General features: G+C 41.6%; 1 protein-coding gene across 8 annotated transcripts in view; it reads right to left on the bottom strand.

Annotated features, from left to right (window-relative positions):
- The window catches only part of bnc2 (basonuclin 2), a 543,948-nt gene that overhangs the window by 228,571 nt on the left and 301,555 nt on the right, over positions 1–13,822 (bottom strand). For 7 of the 8 annotated variants that reach the window (XM_033018265.1, XM_033018261.1, XM_033018262.1 and 4 more), the window contains exon 2: positions 6,647–6,749. In XM_033018265.1, coding sequence (XP_032874156.1) covers positions 6,647–6,749 — 103 coding nt within the window. Of the gene's footprint in view, positions 1–6,367; positions 6,538–6,646; positions 6,750–13,822 lie in introns of those variants that run through there. The other variant, XM_033018266.1, reaches the window with a different exon arrangement.

Below are 13,822 nucleotides of genomic sequence, written 5' to 3'. Positions count from 1 at the left end.
AAGTGTTTAAAACAATGAGGGGTATTGATAGGATTGATGTCAAGAAAAGTTTACCACTTGACGGCTCGTACTAAAGCAGATCCCAAAAATCTAAAATAATAAAATCATGAACAAAGTCAGAAAAACCTTCTCAATCCTGAGAATGGCGAAAACGTGGAGCTTACAAGCACAGAGCAGTTGGGGTACAAAATCCAGCTGGATTTGAGGGGAAGTTGGATAAATAAGCAAGATAAATGCTGATGGGATGAATAGATAATGCCAGGCACAGGCCATGTGCATTGTCTAGACTGTTCCTACATTTGGTTTATGTGTCATGTTAAATCAATGCTACGAGGTTCTCTCTTTAGTCACTCGGTAAAAGGTGGTTGGCAATGTGAATGATATTTCCCTCATTATGGGCTAACCTTTAAAAAGAAAGCAAAAAGCAAGTGATACAGATCTGGCAGTGCATTGCAAACCTTACGTTAATATACTAATTGTGTATATCAAAGTTAAGGACGTCTGAAAAATACAAACATTTTAGCTAAAATGTAAACAATGACAGGCCACATACAACTGTGAATGGACGAGCCTGAAATCTTCACACAGCTGTAGATAGCCAGACATCCTCCATCCAGGTTACGTGCAGGGCTTCTCCTTCACTGAGGAAAGCTTTATCATCACCACCTGGCACCCACTGTCAGGATGAGTGATCCCCCCCCCCAAGTTCCTTCGCCAGCACTGAGACTAGCTGGAACAACATGCAACAAAATGTAAGCTCTTCCAACATCTCGGGGGGAAATTATTACATTTTCCTCAGCACAAAGATCTGTATCATGCTTTTTTAGAAATCCTAAATTGAAATTTGCCAGAATTACGAAAATATCTGTTTGCAGTAATTCAAATGGCTGTATGAGTTTCACTGAACAAAATCCCTTTGGTAGGACTTCAAAAACCTCATCTTTGCTTTTTGAGAACTGTGCTATTTGAGATCTGTGATCTCAATTATTGGAAAGTATATTTTAATTTCATCTTATTTCTTCCTTTACTCGACTACGATAATCCTACAAAACATGAATTTGATAATGTTACTCTCCATTAATGAAGCACCAACTATTCCAACTGGCATGTTTAAATATTCTTTGATTTTTCAAAGTACATTCATCAATTAACACAATTACAAAAATAAGGAAATTACCCCAATTAGCTTCAAGTAATTCAGAGAGATTGAAAGTGATTGAGCTGCCTGCCTGTGTGCGATAATCATTTTATCTTCACCACAGAGAGATAACTTATGATCTTGCACACAACATCCATTCATGTATACAGAATAAATTAAAACTACACAAAAAGAGAACTTTTATCACATTTCTTATTATCTTATTCTAAGCGACACTTCAGCTAAGAGCTCGATTTCATAGCCCGGGGCAAGGTGCTGCTTGACACTCCAAGCAACGTATGCTCCAAACTTTGAACCAAATCCAGCTCTGTAGAATGGCCTTTTTATTTAATAAGTACCACGTCTCTGCTCTCTCCTGTGTTGCAGTACGCTTTGAGGCAGTCATGCAACAGTCAGCACCAGGAGATAATAACATCTCCAGATAAAAGTAGCAGCATTAATGTCATTGTCAGAACATTCCCTTTGCAAATCTTTTGTAGTTTTGACCCACAGATGTGACACCTGTTTTTGTCTCTTCTGATCCTACGACACACTAAAGGCTTGCCTGACACATATCCTGCCAGATACAGGAACAATAAAAATGAAGAAATGCTTATCAGAGGGGCTGCCAAAATGTTGTAGGAAAGCTCTTTCTGTGGGCTCTCCGTTTAAGCATCATTCTTCAACCCATCTCCCCCCCCCCCCCCATTCTCATTTTCCTCCACCTCCTCATAGGCCATTCTCATGGGGCGACTTGACGCAAGAGTTAACCAGAGTTGAACATCGTGGGAACCTCGTGCGATAACCGTACGGCATTCGTAGACCACCGTGGACCACCGTGGCGCTAACGGCAGGTACTCGTGTAACTTGGTGACTCGGGAGAAAATTCAAGCAAGCTTGAATTTCTCCAAGAGTAACTTGTACACTTGTGGTTAAACATTGCAACATTATATGGACGTAGTAGCCAGTGCGATATCCGTAATAACTCTTGCGTTTACCGTGGGAACTCCTGCGAACGGTGAACCCGGAAGCTGGACAGAGGGGACAGAAGGTGAGTAAAAAAGGTGGTCTCAATATCGCCAATGGAACATGTGTCCATCGAGGACGTCCCACCTCATTGTCATTGTTGGAGAATCTTTTTCACTGGAACACTAGCAGAGATGCCTCCCAGAAAAGCTCAAAGAAAGGGGGTAAAACATGTCAGAAAGGTTTTTGCCATGCAGGATAATGAGGAGGAGACGCAGCAAGAGAGACAGGTGGAGAGGCAACAGGAGGTGCCACAGATAACACTGCCTGTGGGCTCCTTGAAGCAGGGAGAGGGTGAGCAAGGTGGATTTCAGATTGCCTCCCCAGTAGCCGTTGTAGGAATAGCCTCAACAGACGCTTATATAAAGGGAAGATGGCAGAAGGTAAGGCCATATAACTTCACCAGGGAACAAGAGGGGGATCTTGTAGAATGGTACCAATTCAACAAAACTCTCTACGATAAATCCAGAGAGGATTATAAAAACAGGGAGAAAAAACGGAACCTGCTGGAGACGAAGGCTGCGGAGTATCCCGGGTGCTCATGTGAGTATATATAACGATATATTAGTACATCAACAGGAAAACCATTTAATGTTATCCATGATTTAAAAACATACATTGCTATAGATGTAAAAGTGCTGTTTTTGCAGTTAACTTAAACTTCTCTTATAAGTCTGTCTGTGCCCTGTAGATGCAAAGTAAAAAAGTAGCAGACAGCTTTTACACACTCTGTGTTTGAAGTTGGAATCATGTCTGTGTCAGTCTTCTTCAGAAGAGGTCCCAAATTATTCTTCAGCTCATTAAAGAGCTTGGGTGAAATTCTGACAAAGTTTGTGAATGCACTTTTATCCTCTTCGCACAGCACATTAAGCAGTTTATCATATTGTCCAAATAGAGGTCTCCGTTGAAAGATGGGCTTCACCCAGTGAGACTTCCTCTTAATTCTCTTTTTAATTAATCTCACACTTCTGCCTTCACGCAAGCGTCCTCGATTCACATAGAGGGCTGCTGCATACAGCGCGTCAATGAAAAAAACCACCATCCTGTACTCGAAACTACTTAGTATAGGCATGTCTCCAAATGAGCCAATTCAACCAAGGGAGGATATTTATAGTGTGTGAAAAAATAAAGTGACATCATTTGTGCCACGTGATGATTTACAACACTTCACACTTCACAATGTTCATTCAAGATTTAACTGGATAGCTCGGGAGACGGACAAGTCACTCGCACAAATAACAGAAATGCCGAGTACCCGTGGGAACTCTTTATCTACCTCCCGTTATATCGTGTGATATCGTGCTAGACCACGACCACTTCACTCTGGTTAACTCTTGCGTCAAGTCGCCCCGTGAGAATGGCCTATCACACTCTTCTCTTTTTCTCTCCCTCCATTTCTTCTCAGTCTCTCCTTTCCCCATCTTTCTTTTACTTTAACTCTCTTCCCTATATTTCTCTCCCTCTTTCTCCCTTCACCTCTCGCTCTCTCTCAAAAATCTCTCACTCTTTTCTCACCTTTCTACCTTTATATTCACCAACTAAGAGGAACAGGTTCTCTCCATCTTTCTTCCCTTCCTTCCTCGTCACCTCTACATACTTATCATTACTCTCTCTCCCTCCCTTTCATTCCCTTGCCTCTCTTCCCCAAATCCTTTCCTCTGTCACTCTGTCCCCTATCTTCCCTATTTTCATCCAAACCTGTCTCCCACAAACACCTGGCCCCTTTCTCTTATTTTCTCTCTCCCTCCCCAACTTTCTCTCTCTTCCTCATCTCTTTCCCTTTCTGCCTTTCTGACATTCCCATCCTTCCGCATCTCCTTCTCACTTCTTTTGTCCCACCGCTTTTTCCACCTCTCTCTTCCATGTGCTCTTTCTTTCTCTAGCCTTGTCTTTTCCTCTTTTTCCCTTCATCCCATTCTCTCTCTCCCTGCTCTTTCCAACCTTCCTCCCTTCCCACTCTCTATCTTTCTCTTTATACCTTCTTTCCCCATCTTTCTCTCACCCTATTACCTCCCTTTCGCACCTTCTCCCCTCTCCCCTTGTCTGCCTCTCCCCTTTGTTCATGGCCATTTACTTTGTTTATATTTCTCTTTCTCCCCATCCCTCCCTTCCCCCTCTCTGCCACCCTTTGCCCTAGGCCTCTCGCTTTTCTTTAGTTTAGATTAGAGATACAGCGTAGAAACAGGCCATTTGGCTCACCAAATCCGCGCCAACCCACCATCACCCCTATATTTCTATCCTAGGGACAATCTTACAAAGCCAATTAACCTAAAAACCTGCATGCCTTTGGAATGCAGAAGAAAACCGGAGCACCCAGAAAAATGCACGTGGTCACAGGTAGAATGTTCAAACTCCGTAGAGACAGCAACCTGAAGAAGGGTCCTGACCTGAAACATCACCTATCCATGTTCTCCAGATGCTGCCTGACCGATGAGTTAGTCCAACACCTTGTGTCCCTCTTTATAAACCAGCATCTGCAGTGCTTTGTTTTCCAAGTCTTTTTAAATCTGCCATCCCAAGAATAAAAAGTGAATCTTCACTGAAGCCATTTTCTCTGAAGTATGTACTTCCTTGGGTAGGATGATCAAAATAGTAAACAATATTCTAGGTGTGCTCTCACCAAGGCCATATATGACTGCAGCAATATTTCTTTCCTGGTACTCAAAATATTCTTGCCATAAAGGCGACCACTCGGCTTGACTTACTAATTGTTGCTGAACCAACAAATTAACTTTCATTGGTTGTTGTATTAGGACATCTAGCTCTCTCAGAAACCTTTCAATCTTTAAAAAAAAAAATCTTTGTTCTACTCATTTTATTTCCATATTATATTCATCTGACATATCATTCACCATTCACCTATCCTTTCTTCATGTTGCAGCTTTATAAACCTTTGGTCGGGCCACATTTGAGGTATTGTGTGCAGCTCTGGTTAACCCGTTACAGGAAAGATGTAGAGGCTTTGGAGAGAGTAGAAGATGTTTATAAGAATGTTGCATAGATTTGAGGGTATTAGCTATAAGAAGAGGTTGGACAAACGTCTGTTTTCTCTCGAGCATCAGAGCGTGAGGGGAGACATGATAGAAGAATATAAAACCACACATGAGAGGCATAGGTAGGGTAGACAGTAAAAACCTATTTACCAGGATGGAAATGTCTAAGACCAGAGGGCATAGCTTGAAGGTCAGGGGGGAAAGTGTAAAGGAGATGTACAGAGCAAGTTTTTTTTTACACAGTGGTGGGTGCCTGGAACAGGCTGCCAGGGTGTTGGTGAAAGTAGATATGATAGTGGCATTTAAGAGGCTTTTGGACAGCATATGGATGCTCATGGAATGAATGGAGAGGAGAGCAGAGGCAGTGAAGGCAGAGGAGATTCATTTAACTTGGCATCATGTTCGGCACAGACACTGTGGGCAGAAGGGACTGTGCCTGTGCGGTACTGTTCTATATTTTATATGCCCCTGCATCTTTCACACCATCCACACCAGCTCCCACCATTATATGTTCAGCAAACCTGGATGCTTTACACTTGATACCCTCATCCAAATCATAGATATACATTCAGAGTATCTGGAGCTTCAGCTATTCCTGCTGGAGCTCCAGATACTCTGAATGTATATCTATGATTTATAAAAACATCTCATTACCCACAGCTTCCCAAATCAAAATTGACCCGTTTATGCTTCTCTGTTGTCTGTCCGATGACAAGCCTCAATCATTCCAGGATATTATCCCCAGTTTCATGTATGCTAACTTTGTTGAATTTCTTTTGTGTTTTGCATCTTATACGAATCCTTCTGAAAGTTCAATAACACCACATCAGTGGACTCCCCTTTATCTATTCCGTGAGTTACAACCTTTAAAATCCTCTAATAGATTTGTCAAATACAATTTCTCTTTCAAAATTCCACATTGTCCCTCCCGAGCTAATATTATCCATGTTATTTATGGATTCCTGTATTTTCCCTTAGCTACTGCTAAAAAATGGCCTTGCAAGTCATCATTCATTTAAAAGGGGACAATTAGTAAAGGACAATACATGTTGGTCTTTTCACCAATGGCCATATTTCATGTATTAATAAAACGTTACAGCTCATTCAAACTTTAGGCAGCTCTTGCAATACAGGTGTCCTCATTACTGCAATGCAACGAAGGACAGTCTATGCGGTTGCACTACACCTTTGGAAATGTCTCTGTACTCACAATTTCTGACTAAGAGGTGATGAAGAAACCCTGTAAGGCAGTCCTCGTGCAAGGCTGGTCACAGAATGGAACTCGCCTCCTGGAGGAAGAGTTTGAAGCGAACAGCAGAGATGGCTTTCTAGGAAATCTGGAAACACTCATGCAGAATATGGTGAGAGTGTGTTGCCATGCAGTGGGAGGAGACATGTGTGGACTGACTACCTGTTTGCGTGCTGCGCTTCAACTCTACACCATTGTGCCATCACTCAAAATGTCTGGTGTAAGCTGTTGCTGACTCACCATGTGCCACCCAACCATGTTTGCACTGGTCACAGGTCCGCAGGTTGATCTTGCCTGGCTGGAAGCATTCACAAGTGCAATTTACCAGTGTGCAGCGGATGGCCTAAAGGAAAGAGACAAGAGAAAGTATATGGTCAGCTGCATTGCATTGCAAGAGATTCAGTCACTCACAGTAGTGCTGTTTACTCCCATGGTTGCATTTTTTTTTTCTAATCCTTCTGTTCCTGCAGATTATTTCCTTAGGATGGAGAGTAAAGTAATATCAAAGTCATTCCAGATAATGTTTGTAAAACTGAAAACATTTCATGTGAAACTGGCTGACAGATTATCTTGCTTATCTTCATGGACAAGAGAGGGCCAATGGTAATCTCAACAAGTGATTTAAAAAAAAACCTTGCTTTTAATCTAGAACAAACAATTACGGTCGACGACCAACTCTAAAACATTTGTCATCAAAAAAAGGTGCAAAAGGAGTCAGTCATTCAGCTCCTTGAGCCGCTCTGTCATTCAATAATTAGTGGCTGATATCCTATCACTCTGCACCTGATTTCCATAACCATTCCATTAGTGCTCAAATTTCTTGTCAAAGTCAGCCTTAATTAGGCAGCGACTGAACTTGTACAGTATCAAGGGGAGAGAACTCCATGGCGGTACAATCTTCTGTGAAGAAATTGATTCAGAGCTCTTTGCATCTTCCTCACAAATCAATTTCCCATCTGGGTTTTAGAGTCAGCAATTTCGGATAAATACATCGGACCTTCATCTACACCATTTATATAGATTGTAAATAGCTGAGGCCCCAGCACTGATAATTGATGCATTCCAACGGTTAGTCAGACAACCTGAAAATGATCCTTGAGAGAAGAAAAAGCACTGGAATTACTCAGTTGTTCAGGAAGCATCTCTGGAGGACATGGATAGGTGATGCTTCAGGTTCAGACCCTTCTATCCATCTACATAGAACATTGGAACAGGCCCTTTGGCCCACATTGTTTGCGCTAAACATAATTGCTTAGTTAAACTGATCTTCCCATTTTCCCTGCACATCCATGTGTCTCCCTAAAAGCCTCTTATATGCCACTATGGTATCTGCCTCTGTCCCACCACTGGAGATGTGTTCCAGGCCTCCACACTCTTTGTGTAATAATCTTGCCCCACACATCTACACTAAACTTTCCCCCTCTCACTTTATAGCTAGGCCCTCTAGTGTTGGACATTTCCACCCTGGAAAAAAGGTTCTGATTTTCTACCCTGCCCTATTCATAGTTTATATACTTCTACCAAGTCTCCTTTAACCTCGGATGTTCCTGAGTAAACAATCCAAATCTAACCAACCCTCTCTCTCCCTGTAAATAAAACCCTCTAATCCAGGCAGCTTTTTGGTAAACTTCTGTTGCACCCTCTCCAAAGCCTCCACATCTTTCCTGTAATGGGGTGACCAGAACTGCATCTATTCTTATTTTGTTCACCGGTGTTCCAGCTCACACAGGTTAACACAGGAACCAGTGCACTTTCTGATCACTCACCAACTCCCATGCCAACAAACTTTGTAAGACCATGCAAGGGAGGAAGCAAAACAGACAGAGTTCCCACTGCTCCTGTTTCTGATCATATTCAAAATACGGCAACTAGTACAGTAGCAAATATGTCAATTATATTTCAGCAATGTACAATGACAACTCTCAAAGCACCTAATGACTTAGGTTCTGATTAAAATCTGGCAGGTTGAACTTTGTAGATCACATCTGTAGCCAGTCTTGAGTTGTTACGGTTCATCAAACCAGTCTTGCAGGCTGTCACTGTGAACTCTGAGCTGAGGTGAACATAATCCATTTCTGTGGACTTACCATTCTCCCACAAATCTGTCAAAAATGATCTAGGTTACCATCTGATAAGAAATTTGAACCGCAATCAGACTGCAGTTGTCTGGGACAGTGACAATACCCAGATCACTACGGGCATCTGTAAAATGTAAAGCAGAGAGTTGTCCAGATTCCAGAATTGAAACAGGAATCCCAAATGCCTTTCCCCAATTTAATATTCTCTAAGCTTCAATTGTAAATAGAAAACTTCAGATAAATCTGCTGAGAGTAAAGGTTCTAAAGCTTCCTATCTTCAAGGAAGAAGCTGTTATTCAGATTAAGATCTATTTTTAATACTTTTTAGTTTAACTTTATAAATTATTTCAAAATGTCTGTATTTTCTCGAATTATTTTATTTGGAATAAAAGTAAGAACTGCTGGAAACTGCAGCAGAGTTGACATTTCAGGTTGACGATCTCTCAACAGAACTGGGTCAAGTTGGTGATAAAACAAGTAAAATAGAACGGCACAGAGGCACAGCAGTTAGCGTTACTGTCACACTGCTCCAGCGACCTGGATCTGATCCGAAGCAAGGGTTCTGTCTGAGTGGAGTATGCATATTCTCCCTGTGACTACATGGAATTCCCCAGGCAATCTAACTTTCACATACATCTGAAAGATGTGTTTGTCGGTAGATCAATTGGCTATGGTAGAATGCCCCGCACATAATGGATGGCAGAATAATCAAGGAAGAGTCGATATGATATAGTTGTGGGATAAAGAATGGGATTAATGCAAATGAGTGCAGGATGGTCGGTATGGACACAGACGGCTACAAAGGGGCCTATTTCTGTGGGGTATGATTCTAATACTCTGTGAGAGAGTAAACAATCTGAATGTTTGAGAATACCACATTTGCAACATTCAGTTTCTTTCCAGTGTTCTGGTACATTAGATTTTTAATTCATTTCCTATTTACATCTCTTCCAAATCACCTTTTGTTGTTCACCAGTTTCTAACCACTGCTCAGCTAGCACCATCACTACTTATGTCATTTAATCCATCTTGAACTTTCCTTTTTCCTTCTACTCTTCTCGTCAACTTTATTTCATACTCTGATGAAAATTCATTACCCCGGGACGTCAATTCTGCTTCTCTCCCGACAGATGCTGTTGAATATCTCCAGCATTTGTTTTTATCCCAGATTTCCAGTGTCTGCAACTTTTTTTAAAAATACGTTTTGTTCTTTTTATTCATTTTTTTAAAAAACATTACATATCACTTATAGCTGTTAGCAAAATATCTCTTAAATTGAGGACAGCTTTGACTGGAGGCAAACCTTCACTCCCAGCTTTATCTCCTGTCACAGTTTTGTCAGATTGTTCTGGGACAGAGTATTTACATGATGCCACCTTAGGCCGATTCCTCAATACCATCCAAAGTGAATAATCTCTTGCATTGTTGCATTCCTGCCATGTTTTATCACTCACTTCATCTGCCTGTAGGGGGTCAAGGAAAGAGCGTTCACGTCGCGGCCCAATTTCCACCACCACGCACAAAAAGTGCAAGACAGACACCATTGTGCAGATGCCGAGAAGTGTGTTCAGCTCTGGCTGAACAACTTCTAATCTTGTGTGTGGACTCGATAAGAAGAAGATCTGCCTGTATCTCCCTCAAAGCTCATTCTCTCACCGAGCTTTGCAACCACAAACCTGGTTGTGTCACATTCTACATTTATATAGGGTGCAAACAGCCAAGGCCCACCATCCAACCATGTGGCACCCCACCAGTTATAGCCACTCAGCTTGAAGATAACTAGCTAACTCCAGTTCTGGCAGGAAAAAAACTCTATGAGTTGTCGTGCAGATTGCACTGCCCAATGGGGTAGTGTAATCCCACTCAATAGCAATTTTCAAAAGAGTGCTCCATTTAACGAAAAGGGAAAAGATTGTGGACTGGAGAATGTGTTCCCTTTCCAAGAGGCAGAACAGGATGGGTCCAATGGTCTCTTTTTATAGTCATATTTTGTGATTTTAGGGAGAAACAGCCTACTATTTCAACCTTGTAACACTACACATCTGTTCCATATCATGAGGGATTTTGAGAAGACAAATAGAGAGAAACGAGTTCCCTCAGGCCAAGGATGCAGGTTAGTGGTAAAACACCAGAGGGGAGAGTAAAACAGTGTATTTGCAACTAATTGCTATGCTCTGGAAGGTGCTTGCCAAGATGATGGTAAAAGCAAGTTCAATAATAATACAAATGTGCAATTGGATAAACACTTGCAGGGATATGAAGAAGGAGCAATTTAGGGTGAGACTAATTGGATTGCTCTCTCATAATAGCCCGATAACGGGCCTTCAGTGGTTTGTGTTCTATAATTCTCAGTGTACGTGTACAATCAGTGTGAATGTAACATGTACATACATAATTCATCAATCCATATCACTGCACCAGTGTGTAAATATATATATAAAAGGCATATGCACATTTGTTTAGAAATATCTATGCATACAATAGGCGTGGATATAATGCATCAGAGTGCATAAGACATTATGTACCCAATGCATGCGTGCACACTGCATCGGCATGCAGACAATGGGTGCGTATAGAGTCCATTAGTATATGCAACATGTGTATGGACAGACGACACTTCAGGTCAGGACCTTAAATGAAGGAGAAGGAGAGAAAGCAAGCAACAGGTCCAAATTTGTGGGAGATATAGATTACAGCTCATGGATGATGGCATGGGGAGAAGGTGAAATGAAGAGTAGCTGATTGAATACAAAGCAAGAAGGAGTGAGGGGACAAGGAAGGGAAGGATCTGTAAAGCAGGCGGAAAAGGGAAGAATGTGCCCACGGAGAGACAGTTTGGAAGAGTGATGGAGGACTAGTCAAGAAGATTACAGAGAGAAGGTGAGAGAGATATGAGGGCTGGTTGCACGAGTGAAGATGGTTTGCAACAAGAAGAGAAAAGCAGGAATGGCTTGTGAAGCATGGGAAGAAAAGAGAAGAATCAGAAAAAAGGGTGTGCAGAGAAAGGGGAAGCGCAAGTGGAAGGGTGGTGGGGTGGGGGGGGAGGTAAACTGAGGGAGGGAAGGGTAAGGGCATATGGATAGACGGAGGGGAAGGGTGAGCAGAGGGAGCGGTAGGTTACACTAGTTTATGTTAGATGCAATGGGTCAAGGTGAAATAGCCTGTTCTTTAATTCACTGAATAATACAATTAGCCTCATGATTTAATTTCTTTGATGTTTGAGTAATTTTATGGCAGTAGTTGAGAAAGAGTGCCAGTTCTCAATTGAAATGGGAAGGTGATTTTTTTCCAAGTGTCAATAGATGGAACTGAGGTTCTCTGAATCATTTTTTTAAATAAGCCAACAGCAGCATTTGAAATCTGTTTGCAACCAGTTTTGGAATTGGCATTAGAAAGAAAATTGAAAACAATTCCATACATCAGAAACAATGTCCTCTATACCGAACTCCAGGGAATGTAGACCTTGCAAGCCATTTGCTACTTTGAAAATGTTCATTTCTTGAGAAGATGGTCCAGCAACTATCAGCAAAAAAATTGCTACCTGGTTCCTATTTGCTTGTGAAAATTGTTTGCATCTTCACAATTCAAAGATGCATTCCAATATCCTGTTTGTGGTACTCTTCTAAGTGTACAAAATTGGATGAACCCTACAAGAACATTATTTGAAGTATCAAGAATGACAGAGGATATGAAATAAAGTCACAGTTAATTCCTCACAATATGTTTGAAAAACAAAACAAAATAGGAATTATATTCCTATTTTATTCACATCTAACGATTTCTCCTATTTTTCAACATGGCTCACTCATAGAGCCATGGATTCAGAGTCGCTCAGCACCGAAGTGGGGCCTGCAGCACTTCATGACAACTTTTTCTCTCATATCCTTCTATGCTTTGCCTATTTATGTGTCTGTCCAAATGACTCTTCGACATATTAATTGTATCTGATTCGACTACCTCCTATGGCAGAGTATTCTGGATATCAACCACTCTCGGATTAAAACATTTCCTGCTCAGATCTACTTTAGAATTCTTTCTTATGGCAATAGTTATGAAAGAGTGCCAAGGCCTGTTTCCAAGCAGCATCTCTAAGCTAAACTAAACTTGCTAATCATATCTCCTACCTTCTTATCCAAGTTGTTAACGTTGCCGTTCAATGTATGTCAGGCCCTGGATAGCTCCATGCCTAACATCTTTCAAATGCTGTCTTATAAGATATTGACTGAAATAAGCACGGTTTGTACACTGGAAGAATCAATACTACATTACAATGAAATGGTTTACTCTAATTGTGGGATGACTGCCCAAGCCTTTATATTGCTTAAGAAAGCAGTAAAAATAGTTTAATAACTCATTGAAACAATTATTGCCAACCTCTGAAGAATTCTCTTACACATAAAGATATTTTCTGAGTCTGAAGAAGGGTTTCGGCCCGAAATGTTGCCTATTTCCTTCGCTCCATAGATGCTGCTGCACCCGCTGAGTTTCTCCAGCATTTTTGTGTACCTTCGATTTTCCAGCATCTGCAGTTCCTTCTTAAACAAGATATTTTCTGAAGATGGTAATGCAAATTTACAAAACATATCAGCAGAAAATTATTAAACCTCCAGCTTTGAATGGTGTACTGAGCTGCCTTTAATGGATAGTCACTTCAGCTGCTAATCACCTGAATGGACAAAAATTAGGTGCTGGCCATTCTTGTATAGCTAACCAGCTCAAGATCTGAATTCCTTCCTCCACATCCGCAGAGAGTGCAACATTCAACATCTGCAGAGATTACTTTTCCAAGGTTTCTACAATTGTGAGTCTCATTGGAGGAGTGGACATTGACTGTTTCTCCAAAGAGTGAGTGAACCCACATCAGCCTGCCTGAGTCAGTCATTGTTATGGGTCTTGCAATGAAAACCATCAGGGTGTGTGAAGTGTACATGCATGCTCTCTCTCTCTCTCTCTCTCTCTCACACACACTCACACACCTAGATGTAGCATAATGGCATAGTGAAAGATTTACTGCCTTCGTGCCAGAAACCAGGGTTTGGTCCTGACTATGTGTAATGTCTGTATGTTCTCCCTGTGACCGCGTGGGCTTTCTCCATGTGCTCTGGTTTCCTCCCACATGCAGGTTGGTAGGTTAATTGGTTTCTGTAACTTGTCCCTCGTGTGTAGGATAGAACTAGTGTGTGGGTAATCTCTGCTTGGTGCAGACTCGATTGGCCGAAGGGCCTGCTTCCACGCTGTACCTCAAGACTAAAATTAAACTAAACATTCAGCCTCACATTGACAGACAGCCTTACACACTGTGCCTCATATATGCACACAGATCTCTCTCTCTCTCCCT

This window comes from Amblyraja radiata, chromosome 3, assembly GCF_010909765.2.
Source record: "Amblyraja radiata isolate CabotCenter1 chromosome 3, sAmbRad1.1.pri, whole genome shotgun sequence".
Taxonomy (NCBI): Eukaryota; Metazoa; Chordata; class Chondrichthyes; order Rajiformes; family Rajidae; genus Amblyraja; species Amblyraja radiata.
This window is presented reverse-complemented; position numbering and strand designations above follow the sequence as displayed.